The 18,292-nt window shown below is 38.7% G+C and overlaps 1 protein-coding gene across 1 annotated transcript in view; it reads right to left on the bottom strand.

Moving 5' to 3' along the window:
• Positions 1-3,636: 3,636 nt before the first annotated feature.
• The window catches only part of LOC139725533 (beta-arrestin-1-like), a 54,537-nt gene continuing 39,881 nt past the window's right edge, over positions 3,637-18,292 (bottom strand). Inside the window, exons 4-13 of the mRNA XM_071636619.1 lie at positions 16,694-16,754; positions 15,545-15,789; positions 13,423-13,522; positions 11,913-12,076; positions 11,042-11,199; positions 9,207-9,359; positions 7,540-7,629; positions 5,363-5,446; positions 4,473-4,517; positions 3,637-3,733 (exon numbers count right to left, since the gene is read on the bottom strand). Of these exons, the coding sequence (XP_071492720.1) occupies positions 3,637-3,733; positions 4,473-4,517; positions 5,363-5,446; positions 7,540-7,629; positions 9,207-9,359; positions 11,042-11,199; positions 11,913-12,076; positions 13,423-13,522; positions 15,545-15,789; positions 16,694-16,754 (1,197 nt within the window). The remainder of the gene's footprint in view (positions 3,734-4,472; positions 4,518-5,362; positions 5,447-7,539; positions 7,630-9,206; positions 9,360-11,041; positions 11,200-11,912; positions 12,077-13,422; positions 13,523-15,544; positions 15,790-16,693; positions 16,755-18,292) is intronic.

Raw genomic sequence — 18,292 nt, 5'->3', positions numbered from 1 at the left:
ATTAACCACTATTTCGGAGTCTTTACAAATTATTCTACAGGGAAAACTCGATGTAACGAACACTGCTATGACGAGATATCGGTTATTACAATGCAGCTATCAGGCGTATGTCTCAACTGACATTACCATTAAACATGACACTATATTTGGGGTTTTTTAATCTCCCAAGAAAGCATTCGTAAAGTCTGAATATTTCATGAAAACAATTAAGAATGGAGACAACTTTGTCCGTAGAAGGCATTGTAAAAGACGACTTTGATTTATTTAGACATCATTTTGCGCATTTCATTCTGCAGCAAAAAAAAATGCACTCATGGCAGAATTATTAGATTTGACGACTTGCGAAAGAAAAAAAAATGGAAAAAGACAAAAGAAGCAGGGAAATGCAGTTATTAGAGTTTGAATATAATATCTTTACAAAAAGGGCAAAGTTTTTCATAAACCATAACAAAATGTGTGCCAATGATTGAGATATAACCCAGCTATTATATTGTTACAATGTTTGGACTAAATAATCTTATGTAGATCCATACTAGAATGTACTGCCAGATGGATTATTTTGATGACAAGCGATGATGATTTTTGTAAATGATTGGTTAGTCTTCTTCTAAGCTGAAAAGTGGATTTGCTTCACCGCAGGGAGTAGTCCCAATCATTGTCGTTTATCGGGAAAGAAAGAAAGCAAGACACAAAAATCGATGCACACGCACTTATAATTATTCACTCACAAGCACTCAACACCAAACATTAATTACACATGAAGTCAGACTTTTTATGCAGGCTTACATAGAATTCGATGTATTTGTTTGAAGTCCCCCAAATCGCTCAAGTGAGCTTTCAAACAAGAAATTCAAATTCAACGAGGAACATCAAAATAGGCTTAAGTCAAGTCTTACATCACTCTGAATAGTTAAATGAATGAAATTGAAGAATCCGGTGATTTAAATGTAGAAGCATAGCACAATCCATATCTACACATTATAATGTACATTGCAATAATTTACAAAAGTATTTTTTTCTATAACACACTATGGACAGTTTATATCATTAATTCCACACAAAAATATTGCCATAATCCAATTATTATTCTCGAATACAAAAGTTTCGAACATTTTGTTCACACCGCCTTGGCTCTTTATCACGTGTTGTACCACGAGAACAGCGCCCTCTATAGATTGTGTCTTTACGTCATTGTTCGCTAAGGCACCCGGATGCTTGCCAGGAATTTCAAAAATAACATAATCTGGCTACATAAAATGTGGATGGAATTATCCCCAAATATATCCATATGCCGACGTATCATTATGCACAATAGAAGTCAACAGTTCACTTAACTATTCCTACCACTATCATAAAATTCTGAATAGTTTTTTCAAAGGTAATCTAGCTAAGATATTGCTCTAAAATCAATTCAGTATCATCCAAGGGACTAACTCAGTTGTAAAGTATAAATAAACATGATATCTTATGACGTTCTAAAGCGCAATACACTAATTTACAAGGTACTAAACATGCAGCGAATTGTATCGACTAAGGTATATTCACAAAATTTATGGTAGTTCAGGTCGTCTCATAACAATATGTTATTACCTTCTAAGTAAGTTATAAAATTAGTCTATATATAACACCATATCCTGGCTCTGAAAGCATCAAACGCCGATAAGAGCAGAAAACCTAACGATGTTGTACATACTGTACAAAGTCCCTGACACAGAAAAAGTTGAAGTTATGTGCATCTCCATGTTTAAGTTGACGCTATAAACTTTAAAAAAAAAAAGAGAAAGAAAACAGAAAGGTAGAATCTACATTTAAAATCACGTATGAATTAAGTAAGTAATATGTTAACATTCCATATATTTTCACAAAATATCCGTGTTACTAAAATAGGTCACAGTGACGTCTGCATAATTTACTATATGGGGAGATGACGTCATAAAGTTTCTAACTTGTCACTGCATGAAGGTATCAAAAAAAAAATCATTATTTTGATCCATAACTATGTAGTAAACACAACCACCATTCCTGATTATAGGCATTGCTGTAAGCTTTTTTATGGGAACTCTACATTGACTTTACGGCAAGGATTCTGTTTCAGTTCATATCAAAAGAAGATATCATGTGAAGATTTATCTGCAGGTCATAGGTCAACTTGATAAGCGATTACACACTCAACTGATCTAACTTGCATTGTTGATTGTGACCATTAAGATTTCGTGAAACCTTTTACAGCTTTACAAGTTTTTAGCGTTCTTATCTCAACTTTAGTTTTAGCATCATTCTTTACGTCTGATCCTATCCTGTACAATCATGAAACTCAGCTTTAGCTTTGAACGAAAAGTTACCGTCAAGTAGATTGGAAACGCTGTTTCAAAGTGAATCTACATAGAGCGACATGAGAAGCAAATAGAAATTAACTGCTTTGTTAAATTAGAGGTAAACTCTAGAGGTGATAGCATAAAACACGAAATAAATTCGATTATTGTACAATTTCGGTGCACATAATGCATGAAAAATGAATAACGTGTAAACTGATTATTTTGACAAAGCGTATATACTTGAATTTCAGAAGGACCAATAACAAATGAGTGAAAATGCGTTGTGTTCACAACAGCTAAGACTATAATATCTATCAAATTCAGTTTGATGGTACATGTGCTGTTCTGATTAGACAAAACATCTGCATATTCGAATGATAATTTGTTCAATGAAAATATCATGATTTCAGTACTGGTTTACGCAGGTAGGAAATTGTACATACAAACTGTAATATATTATACATATAACATGCGTTAAAACTCAAAATCATTATTTTTGACGCTGTCTTTAATCCAAATTATGAGAGCATTTTCATCATACGATAACGAAATCGTTGTTTCCTGTTCTCTAGTGATGTGGAATTTCAGAACTTTCTTACGCAGAAAACAAAAAACAAACTCAAACATATTGTACGGATCATGTAATAAGAAAAGTAGGCTTACATCTTAGAAGTCACTAAAATCATTTGATCGAAGTGACAAAGTTAGAACTTTGTCGTTATCGTACAAGTACATTTTAATTTCTTCACTCTTTTCCTTGACGCTCTCTCATTCATTAATGTTGATATGAACGGACTTTGAAGGAGGTTCAAAGAAAATAAAACGCGCAGCGACGTATTAACGAGTATCAAAGTCATTAGTAGGGGGGTCATCCCACGAGACCGACTCCCACGAGCCATTCGGCCCACGAGCTCGACATTGAGTAAAGATCCATGAGCCATACAGCCCATCATGAGCTCGACATTAGGTAAATAAGGCCCATGAGTCCGACACTGGACATAACAGGCTCACAAGACCGACAATGCGTATGTTAAGCCCCGTGACGTAATGTCGAGCTTGTGGGCCTTCTTTGCTTATAAAGATAGAGCGTCAAACTCGTGCTCGTGGACCTGGTTTGCCTAGTGTCGGACTCATGGGCTATTTGCCTATTGTCGAGCTCTTGGGCTGTATGACTCGTGGGTGTCGGACTCGTGACGTGCACCCATCCTTAAGATTTGCTTGCAGAAGTGGTAGTTTCTGTGTAATGAAACAAGTGCCGTTGTTACTGATAATTATTGGCACTGGAATTATCAAGGGGTTACTTTTATTACCCCTCATCAGCCTATGTCTCGGTAGCCTGGCTGGCCACGCCCTTTACGCACATCCGCTGGAAATCTTCGAAGAGTAAGTCCTCGTCAGTGTACATCGGCTCCCCACCCCTGTACATGTCACAGGAAAATAAAACAAGGTAGAAGTATATAGATGATCCTATATCACACACACGTTGTAGATTGTCGTTGGTAGAGTGTCGTTGATAAATTTGCCTTGAAGTACTCGGACATATACTTCTCAACAGAAAGTCTCCGGGCTTTTTGTTTGTTTATTTATTTTCCATCTGTGGAGATGGCTGGATAGCCCATATTCAGCTATGCTAAGCTGGTCTTCCATGGGGTCAAGTGGGATGTCCGTCAAATGCATATTGAAAATTAAGGGGAGAAAAATGCTCCATCGAAAACAGGCATTTACCAGTTTATCACTGGAAAAGGTATAGACTTGAATTTCAAGAAGGATGAAGAATATATTATTCTGAAATGTTAAACATTTTACAGTGAGTCTTTTGTTCATCAACATTGGTTGGTTTCTTCTATTTTCATCTTCGTGTAGGAAAGTCAAATCTATTTCACAATCTTCTTAATTTCTTGGCTATTTGCAGACATTGATTGGGTAACGGTGTTAACTGGCTCCAATAGGATATCAACTTTGTATCGCATTGATTAATCTCAATTAGACAAAATAATATTATCAAGCATTTCCATTCTTTATTCCATGCGTTGTTGTTTAAAGAGTACCAATAAGATGATAGGGCCTACAGCAATCATTACAATAAACCAACAGATACACACATAATCTAACGAACGAGCGAACAAACAATAACAAACAAAACGGTATAATACTCACGATGTGTCAAACTTGATGAGATTAGGATCCAAAACCTCCTGGTCACTCGTACCATCTGATCAATAAAGAATACATTGTCTCGGATTAGTACAAAATACAGAGACTATCAAAAAAGGTAGCAAAACAGAATATGAGAAAAAAAACACTTAATAAAATACTAACCGAAAATGCGCAAGGCGCCTGCGTTGTAGATGTAACGAAATCCGTTCGCGAAATTCCTTTTTAACCGAATAAGAAAGGACCACGTACTCTCTGCTGGCTGCGAAATCATGGCGACCAGTAACCAATAACAACAGGGTCATCCCGCGAGACAGACACCCACGAGTCATTCAGCACATGAGTTTGACACTGAAAAAAAGGTCCATGAGTCATACGGCCCGCGAGTCATACAGCCCATGAGTTCGACATTGAAAAAAGGTCCATGAGTCATATGGCCCGCGAGTCATTCAGCCCATGAGTTCAACACTAGGTAGGAAAAAAAAACAGCCCATGTACGACATTATAAATACTGGTATTAATGTGTCAGTCTTGTGGGCCTCGTTTGTAAATAGTGTCGAACTCATGGGCTATAATATGATCCATGGGCGGTATAACTCGTGGGCTGTATGACTCGTGGGGGTCGGTCTCGCGACGTGTACCCATAACAACGACGAACAACACAACAACAACACTGAACATCAACACCAAGAGCAACATCTCTCTCCCTCTCTCATTCTTTCATATACACACGTATCGATAGAAACACACGCATATACACACATACACGTACACACACACACACACACATTACAGTATTCCATCGAAATACATGAAAACGAATCACTCAAATGCATGCTTTCTAGAGTCACGTGATAATTCAAGACGAATTACACCGGCGCCATTTTGCAGACTTACTCGATGACTGTGCGGTGTTGTCTGACTCAGTGGATGGTCTGGAATGCGACAGAATGAACGGTAACTCTACCGTCAAGTCACTGTGGATAAAAGAGAAAACAGAAGTTGAGGAGTTTAAAAAAAAATACGATTAAAATACATGTATTCCGTCCTATAAAATAAACGTATAGATTGCTTTCTTTCAAGGTACTGACATGTGATAAAAATGTATTTGTAAGCCAAAAGAATACCCGCTTTGATTCAATTCTGCTTGACGCATTTCTTTAAAACAATATCCTAATTGCTTTGATACCATCTATTGTAAATTTAAACTTTCTCGATACAAGTCCTCGGAACACACATTGATTTATACACTATTGTCACCGACCATTTTTTTGTATTCAATTCAATTCAATTTTAATAGTTTATTCGTTTCCATCAAAGAAAAAAAAAACCTGATTCAGAGCGGTACAAGTTGTCAATCAATTTTGACTTTCATTCATCTGATAAGAGCAGTTCATCGAGCACAATATAAAGTATATGCATTCGTATGCACTTGTATCGAAAACGCACAGCCCAAGCATTAAAGGGATCGTATAGTTTTGGTTGAGACCTAATTTCAGGTTTCTAACATTTTTGGGTGAGATAATGAGAAACCTCTTCTGAAATATGAAAGAACATGTAATTCCAAGAGGAACTCAACGTTTATTTGATGAAAATTGGTTTTGAAATGGCTGAAATGTGCAAAATAGAGCAATCCTAATAAAATGTGGGACCCACCTTTTATTATGATCGCTTTACTTTACTTTGTTTTTGGATGTCTCAGCCATTCCAAAACCGATTCTCATCAAATAAACTTTGGATTCGTCTTAGAATGGTATGCTCTGTACTATTTCGTAAGTGGTTTCTTGGTATCTCACAAAAAATTAAAAGCCTAATCCTCGCCTCAAGCAATACTGTACCATCCCTTTAACAAAATTGATGTGATCAAGTTGATTATGACTGTCTGAGGGGAAAAAAAGCCACTTATCGTAAATCACGATATTTCTACACAAGTGGCAAACTTGTGTAGTGACGCCATTCTCAAACTATCAATCAAGCAAAATCGAGCCAAGGGTAAGTGCGCCATCTATGGCAATATGCGACCAATTTTTGCTTCCAGACAACAGAACCGAAGTCTTTCAAATTAAACTTTGCACACCGTTTTGCCTGTTCTGTAATAAAAAGAATTGGTGATTGATTATTATCCGAGATACCATTCAACATGACCTTGAATCTTAAAAATGACACTGATTTAAGAAGCTCACCTCTTTGAAAAAAAACAACAACAACTTGTTTACTTTCTTGGGTTTATGATGTGAAAGAATAATGACATGAAAATTGCAATTTCTCTTTAAAAAAAAATCGCGACATGAATGACAAAATGAAGAATGTTTTGCTATACTCAGTGCTCATTTAGTACAGACAGTACGAATGTTGATATTCGAAGTCATGGCCCATGTTTGTTTTGCAGGTCTAAGCTGCACTTACTCTTTTTAATAAGGACATGAGTTTGTATAGCCGTATATACTGTAGATTGGCAAATAGACAGGCGGACGGACAGACAGATCGATAGATAGATAGATAGATAGATAGATAGATAGATAGATAGATAGATAAATAGATAGATAGATAGATAGATAGATACGTATAGATAGATAGATAGATAGATAGATAGATAGATAGATAGATAGATAGATAGATAGATATAGACAGATAGATAGATAGCTAGATAGATAGATAGATAGATAGACAGATAGATAGATAGATAGATAGAGAGATAGATAGATAGATAGATAGATAGATAGATAGATAGATATAGATAGATAGATAGATAGATAGATAAATAGATAGATAGATAGATAGATAGATAGATAGATAGAGATGAATGGAAAGAGTGATGAGTAATTAAGTAAACATTAAGATAATAAATTAATAAATCAATTTATAGATAAGTAGCTAGCTAGCAAGAAAACAATAACTAAACCCTAAAAAAGGTGAAAGGAGTAGGTGTACAAGAGTATCAGCAATGGAAACACATTGGTTACATTTTACAGACAAAGAGAACATGGAGAAGGGAACCTGAAATTTTCCATGCTAACACGAAAAGACGGATTTCTCTGTTATGAATGCCATTCTGGCGTGCCATACTTACGATCCGAAGATTTCTGCCACCAGTCTGACTTCCACCTTGTACTTGACCGTGATTCCTAACTCTTCCTTCTTGGCTACGTCCTCGCGAAGCCTGATGGGATAGATCAAGGAAACAAATGATCTTCTATAATTCCTGCGATATTTCAAAGACTCGATCGGTAGCTAGTATGGGGAAACATGGGTGGTCTGGATGAATCGATCTTTATTCGCCGCCCTCAAGGTACACTGGGGGGGGGGGGGGGGGGAGGCGCTGTGGCATAGTGGAAAAGACACCCGACTCCCGATCGGAGGACCCGAGTTCGAATTCCGCCAGTGCTGACGTCTTTGGACAACATGTCTTTACCCACTTTATTGTCCCTCTCGAGCCAGGTGTATAAATCAGTGGGTACCTGGCAACGCTAGGGTAATGATAATGGCAGGGCCCTCTGATAGTCAGAGCAGTAGCAACACTGAACAGGCTACCCTGGGCAAATATGGCTTTCTTATTATCATTATTATTATCATTATTATTACACGAACAGCGCCCGTCAGCGAATAATTTGAACATGTGCATCGAAGCATACGGTCATCGGTAATGCTGCGTTTACCATGTCCCGGCGGCCACGGCAGCCCCGTTTGACGGAAACGTAGTGCGTCGTGGATAGATGACATTTTTCTGTTCCCCCCCCCCCCCCTATACTCTTGTCTTATTGGTTGTTGGTTCCAGTCCTTGCTCCGATGGACATAATTATTATACAATTAAAGTAGCTATCAGACGCTGTTCGCACGGGGTTGTCAGGCTAAACTATCGTCCGTCGCGTCCGGCTACCGACCGCCTCCAAGTTTTGTTACGGCCTATTACGAGCCGTCCCGTTTTGTTGCGTTCATTCCGTTTTATGTCGGCATACCTACAAGGTTTATCATCGAGCGGGGCCAGCTTTCCCTATTCCATGAATCCTCAAGCATTGTACACTTCACATACTACGGGGTTAAGCGTCGTGATATAGCTTAAAGAGCTTTAAAGGGACATTCCAGACGTTTTTCATAATTTCACATCATGTAGTACATAAATCGACAACTCCATGTATAGATTTGTGGAATTTATTGTGGTTCTTGAACAGAGAAACAATAGTTTGAAAAACCTTAAACAAATCATACTGAACAAGGATGATGACATAGGAGGTTCACATATTTCAGAAATGTAGCAGTGTATAATTATTCTATTACAATACCGCTTGCTTGCGAGTTCACCTGTGTATAATGTATGCATGCCTTCTTCTTTTGTTCTGCTTCCTTGAGCCCCAACTCATGCATTTTTATGGTGACTCTGCCATGTCATCATCCTTGTTCATTGCAATTTGTTCTAAATTTTGAAAATATTCTTATTCTTCATCCCAATTATCACAAATTCTGAAACTCCGTCCTCAGTATAACTAATCTATAGTTGTTCAAATGTAAAATCTGAAAATCATCCGGAGGTCTCCTTTAAATCCGAGATTCTGAGTTCGAAGTCCTGCAAGATTCGTTCATCCCGATAGAGTATTTAAATTACAACAAGGTATTTACGCATTGTGTCCTTTCTAACCAAGGTGGGAACCAATAATAGCAACACTCCTGGGGTATAGTTTTGGCTCGGGATTAAACGAGATTCCCGGGATAGGGGCAAGACCCGGAGTTCTCGGGACTCACTGTGTAGACGAGGCCAGATTGGTGTCTTCATGTTTCAGTTTACCGTCCACCGCCAGGCCGCGCTTCTCCCGGTTGTTCTCCAGCAGTGGCCGCACCTTGAACACCTTGGCCAGGACTTGGCTAGGCTTGATGGGCATACCGTCTATCTCCTTCCTGAAGCCGTGCAAAGCGGTTAAAGGGATAGTATATTAGTTGAGGTGAGGATTCAGCTTTTAACTTTTTGCAAGATAATGAGAAACCTCTTATCAAATATGGCAGAGTGTATAATATTCTATTAAAGAGGAATTCATAGTTTACTTAACGAATATTGGTTTTGAAATGGCTGAAATATCCAAAAACAAAGTGAAACAAAGCGAACATAATGAAAGCTGGGTCCAACATTCTATTAGAATATCTTTGTTTTGGATATCTTAGCCATTTCAATACAAATTTTCCTCAAATAAACTTTGAATTCCTCTTAGAAGCCTTATATTCTTACATATTCGTAAGAGATTTCTCATTATCTTTAAAAAAATGAAATCATAAAAAACATTGAAAACCCGAAACCCAATCACAACCGAAATTATACCATCCCTTTTTAAAGAAAAAAGTCAACGTTAGAATAATGATCTAGCACAAATTCTAAAGTTCACTTCAAACCAATGAGTGACTGACGAGCGACATTTTCTGTATGCTTCGTGTTTTCTGTTATAAAAAGAAAATATATACATTCTGACTCTGTTCAGAAAGATACTGAAAGTTCAGACATAATATCAAAGACATAGATTGTTGTGTAGACCTATCGTTTGTTTCGTCTCTTCTGCTATTGGATTGCTGCATTTTTAATATTCTGGAACACCAATTTCCTGCGCGGCTATCTACGGTAAGCCAACGTTTGAGAGGAGTATAGGAAAGTGTTTAAAAGAATGTAGTGATTTGAGTGATTTTAACAAAAACGCAACAAACATGATGATGACAATAGGAATAATGAGGGCGACAGTCTCTTTTTCATTTTCTGTCTCTTTTTCCTCATTTTCTTTATCTTTGCCACTGTTTTCTTGCTCTGCTTCCATTACTTTTACAAACATCTTGGTAGGTCGCTTACATTTTTTTTCCCGAATAATTCTATATTACTGATCCCAAGTATAGATATCTTCTCTTGTAAAAGCGTGTTCGTTAAAACACGGATGGCAACAAATGAATTTGCCAAGCGACAGATACAGTAGTGACGAGTATTAATAGCAATAACAATATTTAAAACAAAGATATTTATAATTCCCTTTACCACTCAGTCTGAGTGCTCAAAGGGGATGAATATTATATTTTTCTTTATATTTGTTTGCATAGTAGACTCCAGAAAAAAAAAACACGTTTTTAATGCCGTTTAAGACTCAGTTTTCACTACTTGCTACAATGTCATCATCCTAAGTTTTCTCAAATTGAAATGAGGACTCCAACACTGCGCACCTGCACTGCGCATCTACATCGGCTCCTCTTATACCGATAATCATAGGGCATCAGTATCACATCACGTTCTTTCGTTTGTTGACTGACAAACACATTTCTCAGTCTCACGCGTGACATTCTCACACTTTGTCGGTCGTTCAAACATGTTCACCTGGTCTGGCAAAACGTCTCAGTGGTTTGAACAATCCTGTAAGAGAATCCACTGAGCCTGAAACACGTTTTGAATCTCTGATAACAGCCACAAAAATCTGCCAAACTTACGACTATAAGCTGCACAGTTCATAATGTTAATAATGAGCAGGCCGTTAACGCAGAAAGCGCAGTGAAACCGTCGCGAGATTTCTTTCTCCACAAGGGTTTGGGACTGCTCGAGATTGAGATCCACTCACGTGGTTTCATATTTGTCCACTTCGCACTTGAAGGAGCCCGTCTCAAAGAGCTGAATGTTAGCCAGCTGAAAGACTGTGATAATCATCTTCTTGACCACCTTGGATGATTGGTTGGACACGTGGACGTTGACCGCTATGGCCTCCCCATGGTGGTAGATCTTAGAGAGGTGATCAAGGGAATCGAAATTCGATGTAACTTTTTTTTTTAATCGAACTGCACTAACCATAAAAATACGAGAACAGCATGCACAATTAAACGTAAATACAGATAAAACCCTGTTGTGTTTATAATGGACATAAAACAGAGATAGATACATACAAGTATATGCACACATACACCCATACGCATACTACATCAAAGCCATGATACACCTCGAAATATTCGAGTTGATCTTTATGAAATCATTACATCGAGGTTGTTCAAAACAATAATGCTGAAATTAAAATTTGTACAGAAGCTAAAAAGCTATAACCATGAAACAAAGCTTATACGAGCAGGGGAATGTCAAATTACAAAAGCTCGACCTTAAAAAAAATGTACATAATGATTAAATTTCTGCATGCAGCTGTAAAACCGAACTATTGAGATTGCGGGACTCCGTTGTGTCTCGATTGCAACTTTCACCTAAAGTTACATACTTGTACATGTACGGTGTACTGCTCGAGGACAGGGTGCACTCCATACCGAAGTCTAGCGAAAATGAGGTGATTGCGTGACCATTATAAAAACGTGGCAATTAACCTCATCAAGATCTGTGAGAATTTGATGGCTGCTGCACCGGGGATGGCAGAACTACCTTTTTTATGTTTTTACTTCATTTTGTCGGTCAATTTCTGCTAAATAAAAGAGGACAGACGTCAGCGAACTCACTTCCTTGTCCAGAGAAGCTTCAAGGTGCAGCGGTGCTTTGCTCCTGAAGAACTCCTTCGATGCCTGGCCACTGGGCTGAGCACCCTGCTGACGAGGGGCGTACGCTATCTTACGGATCGTGAGCTCCACCGACCGCCGCTTGTGTGGCGTCTCGTTGATGTGGTCTGGGTGGCGGTAGGGAAAGGGAAAGGATACAGGAAGGAAAAAAAAACAGTGGTCGGAAAAGACACACACCACAGACAGAATGAATTAAAGGAAGAAGCGACGGAGGAAAAAGAGGAAAAACGAGAGATAGAAAAAATAGATGAAAGACAAAGATGATAAAAAACAAGAAAAAGGAAAGGAGAAGCGCGACAAAAATGTGAGGATAGAAAGAAGAAATGACAGAAATATTTAAAAAAATGAACCAAAAAGCATAAGGGAAAGAAATTAAATAAATTGGGGGGGGGGGCGGGGGAGAAAGAAATGATATGGAAAGTGAGTATATACAGACAAGAAAGACAATCGTTTTGCTGTTATTGTTTTTTTTTTCATCACACAGATTGAATACAAGACATTTCAAAATAGTTGCGCTGATTGCTCTGGCTGTGAGCAATGAAATGCTTATGAATAAACTGATCATCAGTTCATCAATTATACACGACCTTTTATTGGATGGGTATACATGAATCTTTAATTCGAACATCCATTATGATTCTCGGTGGCTTTCTGCCGTGCATGAACATTATGATTAAACGACTTGAAGCAACAGCCCTTTCCGCGCAGGCATAAAACGAGAGTGTGCACTTTTTCCACTGCGATGATTTCAGATGATGTGTGATAGTGTGATAAAAATCAATTTCCTGAGGCAAGGTACTTGATGAAGCGACCAGCCTTGCCCTTCTCATTCTGAATTCAATTCAGTTCACTTATGTCTGCGAGGCAAAAGACGCAGAGCAAATACATGCAAATTCCTGCTGTGATGTTGCCATGTGACAAAGTGCAAAAGATACCGACATAAAGAAGATTATTTCAATTATTTTTCAAATGTGACGTCGTAATTGAAGTCTTTGACAAGGACAGGCATTTCAGCTCTTATTCTGTCTCTTGAATTTGGACTCTAAGATATTGACATGAGGCCACAAGTTTACATTTCTTGATTGAATTTCTGGTTGTTCATTCTGTTTGGTGGGCCGACATACTTATATGACTGTGTGCATGCGTGAGAGGAGACACCGGGAAAATACCAAACTCGTTTATAAGCAATTTTCCTTGATGATGGAATAATGAAAATAAGTTCCATTTATACGCGTCTTCCTTCGTTGAAGACAGAACATTTCACTCTTCTGTTCTTAAGCTGTACAGAGCTAAGGTACATACATGCTTGCGTTTGCGTCCGTCTATGTTTACGTTTATATGTCTGTCGGTAGACGTGTGTTTATATGTTTACGTGTTTGTGTTTGTGCGTTTATTATCGTAGGTGTGTGTTTGTCCGTGTGCGTATGCTTGTCGTCTGTTCGTATGTACTTACCTCCAATAAAGGTGTGTAAGTAGTACTCCACTCCGCACGGCTTTCGGTCGTCGTTTTGGGCGGGTTGAAGGCACACGGAAAAGGGCGAGTTCTTCGTGAGCTGCGGAGACAAACACCATATTCAATTTACCCACCCTCGTTCACTTTATCACCGTCACGTCACGTAGGTGAATAAATTGATTTCATCAAGCAGGGTCTACCCATAGGAAAGCGCTGAGGGTAAACAATTGCCAAGTATGCTAGATATAACCTCAATTTGATCTTTTTTTTTTCCAGAGAGAGATAGAGAGAGTGCGCACCCTTGACTCAGTTTCACATTTAATCTATGTCACACAATAATCAATCAATTAGTCAATTGTGACTGATATCGGGGGAAAGGATTGTTATTTGCTTGTTGCTCTGGGAGACAAACGTGACTATCTCTACGCCGCGTTCTCTCCCTATATTCATATGCTGACCGCAATCAATCCGCGTCAGTCTAATTTTGGGTTGCTTTGATTCCTTGGAGCACGCACAGCGTTGTGGCGTCGAGCGCTCTTCGCTGCTACACAGAACAGGAGTTCCTGCATGATAGATTTATACATTATGTCGGAGTCCCCCAAAAAAATTTACAATCGGCTTTCCGCATTGATAACTTTCAGTATGATTAAACTGTCTGAATGCTATTTCAGGGTCTAAAAATATCACATCGTACCTATATTTTACAGAAAACCACATTCAATTTGGTTAAGTGGTCACAGAGAAATTTTGATCGTTGTAAAGCGCGTCATGGGTCTGTTTCTAGTTTAGCACTTGATGGCGGCTATAGGAACAGATGTGTGAACACAATGGATAGAACTTTTAGGGAAGAGATTCCTGACATGCTCTATACAAAGATCTTCATTTCTCTTTGACCACTTTATCTGAACTCCTTAAAGAATGAGATGAGGGACAATTCAAAAAATAATCAATCAATTAATGAATCTAATAGATTTAGAAGCCAATCTATTTTATCAGTCTAATTGTGGATTTGTCTCCGACCACATCTCTTTATTATTATCATTATTATTACTATTATTATTATCATCATCATCATCATCATTATTATTACAATTATTATTATTATTATTATTATTATTATCATTATTATTATTATCATCATTATTATCATTATTATTACTATTATTATTAGTATTATTATTATTATCATTTTATTATTATTATTATCATTATTATTGTTATTATTATTATTATTATTATTATTATTATTATTATTATTATTATTATTGCCGCCTGTGGAATATGAAAGCGAAGGTGATCCCTATTGTGGTTTGAGCACTCGGAACAACGCCGAAGCAGCTACGACGTTAGTTGGACAATGTGGGTGTGCCCAACCAAGTGCAAACGCTCCAAAAAGCAGCACTGCAGAGGACGGCGAGAATTCTCAGAAAAGTACTAGAAGTGTAATACCGCTCGGACCAGGAGCGGACCAAGTCGAAAATTTTGAGTTTATGAATGGGTGGGGGCCAAAGTGGCCCCCGCCAGGTGCGGACTATTTTGGCGCTGCTGCAGCTATAGCACTAGGCGCGGACCAGGCGCGGGCCTGGCGCTGATCGAAGAATTTATGAACGATAGCAGCGCCAGGCGAGGGCCAAAATTCCTTTCACAGACAACGGTCACAGCTTACGCCGCTCAGCTCATAAGCGCGCGGCACGCACATCAAATATTTATATTGAGCGAAAATGCATTTCCGCTCCGTCCATGAGGTGTTCAGTTACCATGGTAGTTATCCCTTACTTAACAGAGTTTATGAATGGGTCATCGTAAAAGTAGCGCGGCTCTGCTATAGTTACTGAACGCAACTTTTAATTTTTAAGGCTAATGTAGCTCGGACCAGGAGCGGGCCAAAAATGCATGAGTTACTGAAAGCAGTATTAGGTTCCAGGATTTGATCTCCAAGAAATATCTTGTGACGATAGAGATAATAATAATAATGATAATAATAATAATAATAATAATAATAATAATAATAAATGATAATAATGATAATAATAATAATAATAACAATAACAATGATTAAGAAAACCCCGGAAATGCGGTTTTGGGTAGGCCTATACTTGGTGGGGTAAGTGCGCCCCCTCACCTCGAAGACAAACGGTATGGCATTCTTGCCCAGTTTCTTCTGGAGGCTGATCTGGAGGCGGGTCAGCGGCCGCTCGTTCTCGGGCAGCGGCGGGTAGAGCTGGCGCTGGGCTAGGAAGAGCTCCTTGCGGAAGGACAATCCAAGAACGTCGAGCTCTTCTCGCCCGTAGCGGAACACGGCCACGAGACGGGCGAAGACCTTCCGGTCGTCACGCAGGTAGGCGGGGTCGATCAGGACCACACCGTCTGCGACAATGAAGAAAGAGACCAGATAGAGGGGGTGGGGTGGGGGTGGGGGAGGGGAGCATGAAAGGGAGAAAGGACTCTCTAAAAAAATCGAGAGAAAATATTCACTCTTGAAGGAGTGAAAACAAAAAAAGAGTGAATATAGAGTGAAATTGGAGTGAATTTTGAGTGAAAATGTTCATTTTTCACTCGTTTTAGAGTGACCTCAGGATCACTCCAAAATCTTCGAGTGATCCCTGAGGTCACTCCAAAATGAGAGAAAATGAACATTTTCACTCAAAATTCACTCCAATTTCACTCTAAATTCACTCTTTTTTTGTATTCACTCCTTCAAGACTGAATATTTTCACTCGATCTTTTTTAGAGAGATGAGACTTAAAAGGGTTGGCATTGATGGACTTTCATTTTGACATTGATTAACAAAGTCGATTATATACTTTGCAGTTTCATGAGAAAGGACATATTGATGGCAATGCTAAAATTATGATTAGAAACAGAATAAAGTATAATTGTATGAATGAAAAAAAAAAGGTTTTATCACGAGGCCCATAAAGCTGAATGCAGCTAAAATTACTGTGGATTACATTGCGAGACATATTGTCAAGCAAGAGGCAAGCAATATCTGAAACAATATATCTATAAAAAAAAATGTCTTGAATTCAAGAAGCATCTAGCTTCGATTACATTTTCCTGAGGGGCATCAGCTGATCTATCGACCAGTAAAATGTGCTTGCTATAGGATCAGTGAACATGAGGGAAAATCCCGGAAGATGAAACAAATATTGTATTGAAGGCAGCCTTCTGACGCAAACCACCCGAAATTAGAAGCTTCTATCTGACGCTTATGTCTGGACGTGATGCGATTGCACGCTATCTATCATGCGGGAAGACGATTACACATTACCTATCGGATCGATGTGGGTCATGTGATCAACGTAGTCTCGCTTTCCCAGGTACGTCGTGATCTGCACGGGTGATCGGACACGTGACAAAATGAGCCAACGAAATTATACGTTGAGATTTTCTCTTGTCGGATTAATAAGCACATACACACACATGCACACACACATGATGACAACTTTGACGACTCAACATCTAACCAGCCGCCTCAAAGCTATCGGATTATATATGTTTTGTTTTTTTCAATCATTCATTTTATAAGATTAGGAGTCTTTATACCTGATTGTATCAAAGGCGAAATAAATTCACATCCAATGTTTTATACGTACAGCAGTATGTATCGTAATATTATGCACGGAGTCAAGTATGTATGCAGAGGGAGAAAGAGAGAGACGGTGCGGGGGGGGGGGGGCTCAAGATGGGAAGCAATTTAGGGTACCATCAGACAAGTTTAATCCTACCATTTCTGCAGCGACATGATTTTCGCCTTCTATCAAACAAAGTTAACAAACAAAACCCTTTGAAAATCCTCTCTACAGTTAAAAAAAAAATACCTGTCTCATGCGAGACTCCTGGCAAGGGAATATTTACAGAATTAGATGTCCTTTCATCTGAATATTGTTGATCGAGTGTGGCTCCGCAAGATCAATGATTATCTTAGTTCGAGCTTTTGATCAATTGACATGCATACCACATTATTCATTTTGTCTTGGCGGGCAACTTGTAAGAGAGTAGGTTCAATGCGATCACTTGGGCGCGTCGTTGTCTTCGCACATTAGATTAAGTGTTGAAATGGTCAATTTTTGGTCAATTGCTGATGCTAAACATACATCAGGGCGTTGACTATATAGACTAATTCGGTTTCGTACTGTTTTTCATGTTTATTTCTAACTGGGGCGCTTCAAGTATACCAAACAAAAGATAATCTATGCACTGACATAGCATCGCACCTGGCTCATTGCATAACCCATTGAAAGTGCTTAGTTTGTTCTTCTTTCGAAGCCCCCCAGTTATGGCCGCCATAAGTTACAGTGCTCTGAAGTCGGATTCATCTATACACGTGTACATTTACAGCATTTTCCATAATGAACACAGGACCTACAGGGATATCACTTCAAAATACTGGACGGATGCATTTTTTTTGGCTGTGATTATATGAAAAATGATAACAAGACACACAGAACATGATAACAACAGATATCTCAAAATGACCTGTACATCATTATGCGCAGATTTATTTCAAACTTGTGATACATCAATCTTATACTCGTACTTTTAAGGAAAGAGATTACTAAAAACCCCATTCACAAGCAGTGCTTCGCATGCTCTCGTCACACCAGGGAGGTGGAACAGATGTCCACCTCCCTGGTCACACCATCTTGAACGATTATGAACAGATGTCCACCTCCCTGGTCACACCATCTTGGACGATTATCCACCGGACACCGGACATATCACCAATGACTTCAGTTGAGCTACGTTGTCTTGTCTGTACCATCTGGGGACACAGTTTGGCTGGTGAGTCAGAGGCATGCACATATTTACGACGTCGTTTGGTATACCCCGTACCATGCACAAACCGGCCATAAACATGTCTCAAGAA

This window comes from Diadema antillarum, unplaced genomic scaffold, assembly GCF_040938485.1.
Source record: "Diadema antillarum isolate AM-2024a unplaced genomic scaffold, OU_Dant_1.0 seq00000049_RagTag, whole genome shotgun sequence".
In the NCBI taxonomy this organism is placed as follows: Eukaryota; Metazoa; Echinodermata; class Echinoidea; order Diadematoida; family Diadematidae; genus Diadema; species Diadema antillarum.
Note: the sequence above shows the minus strand (reverse complement) of the source record. Positions and strands in the feature narration are given on the sequence as shown.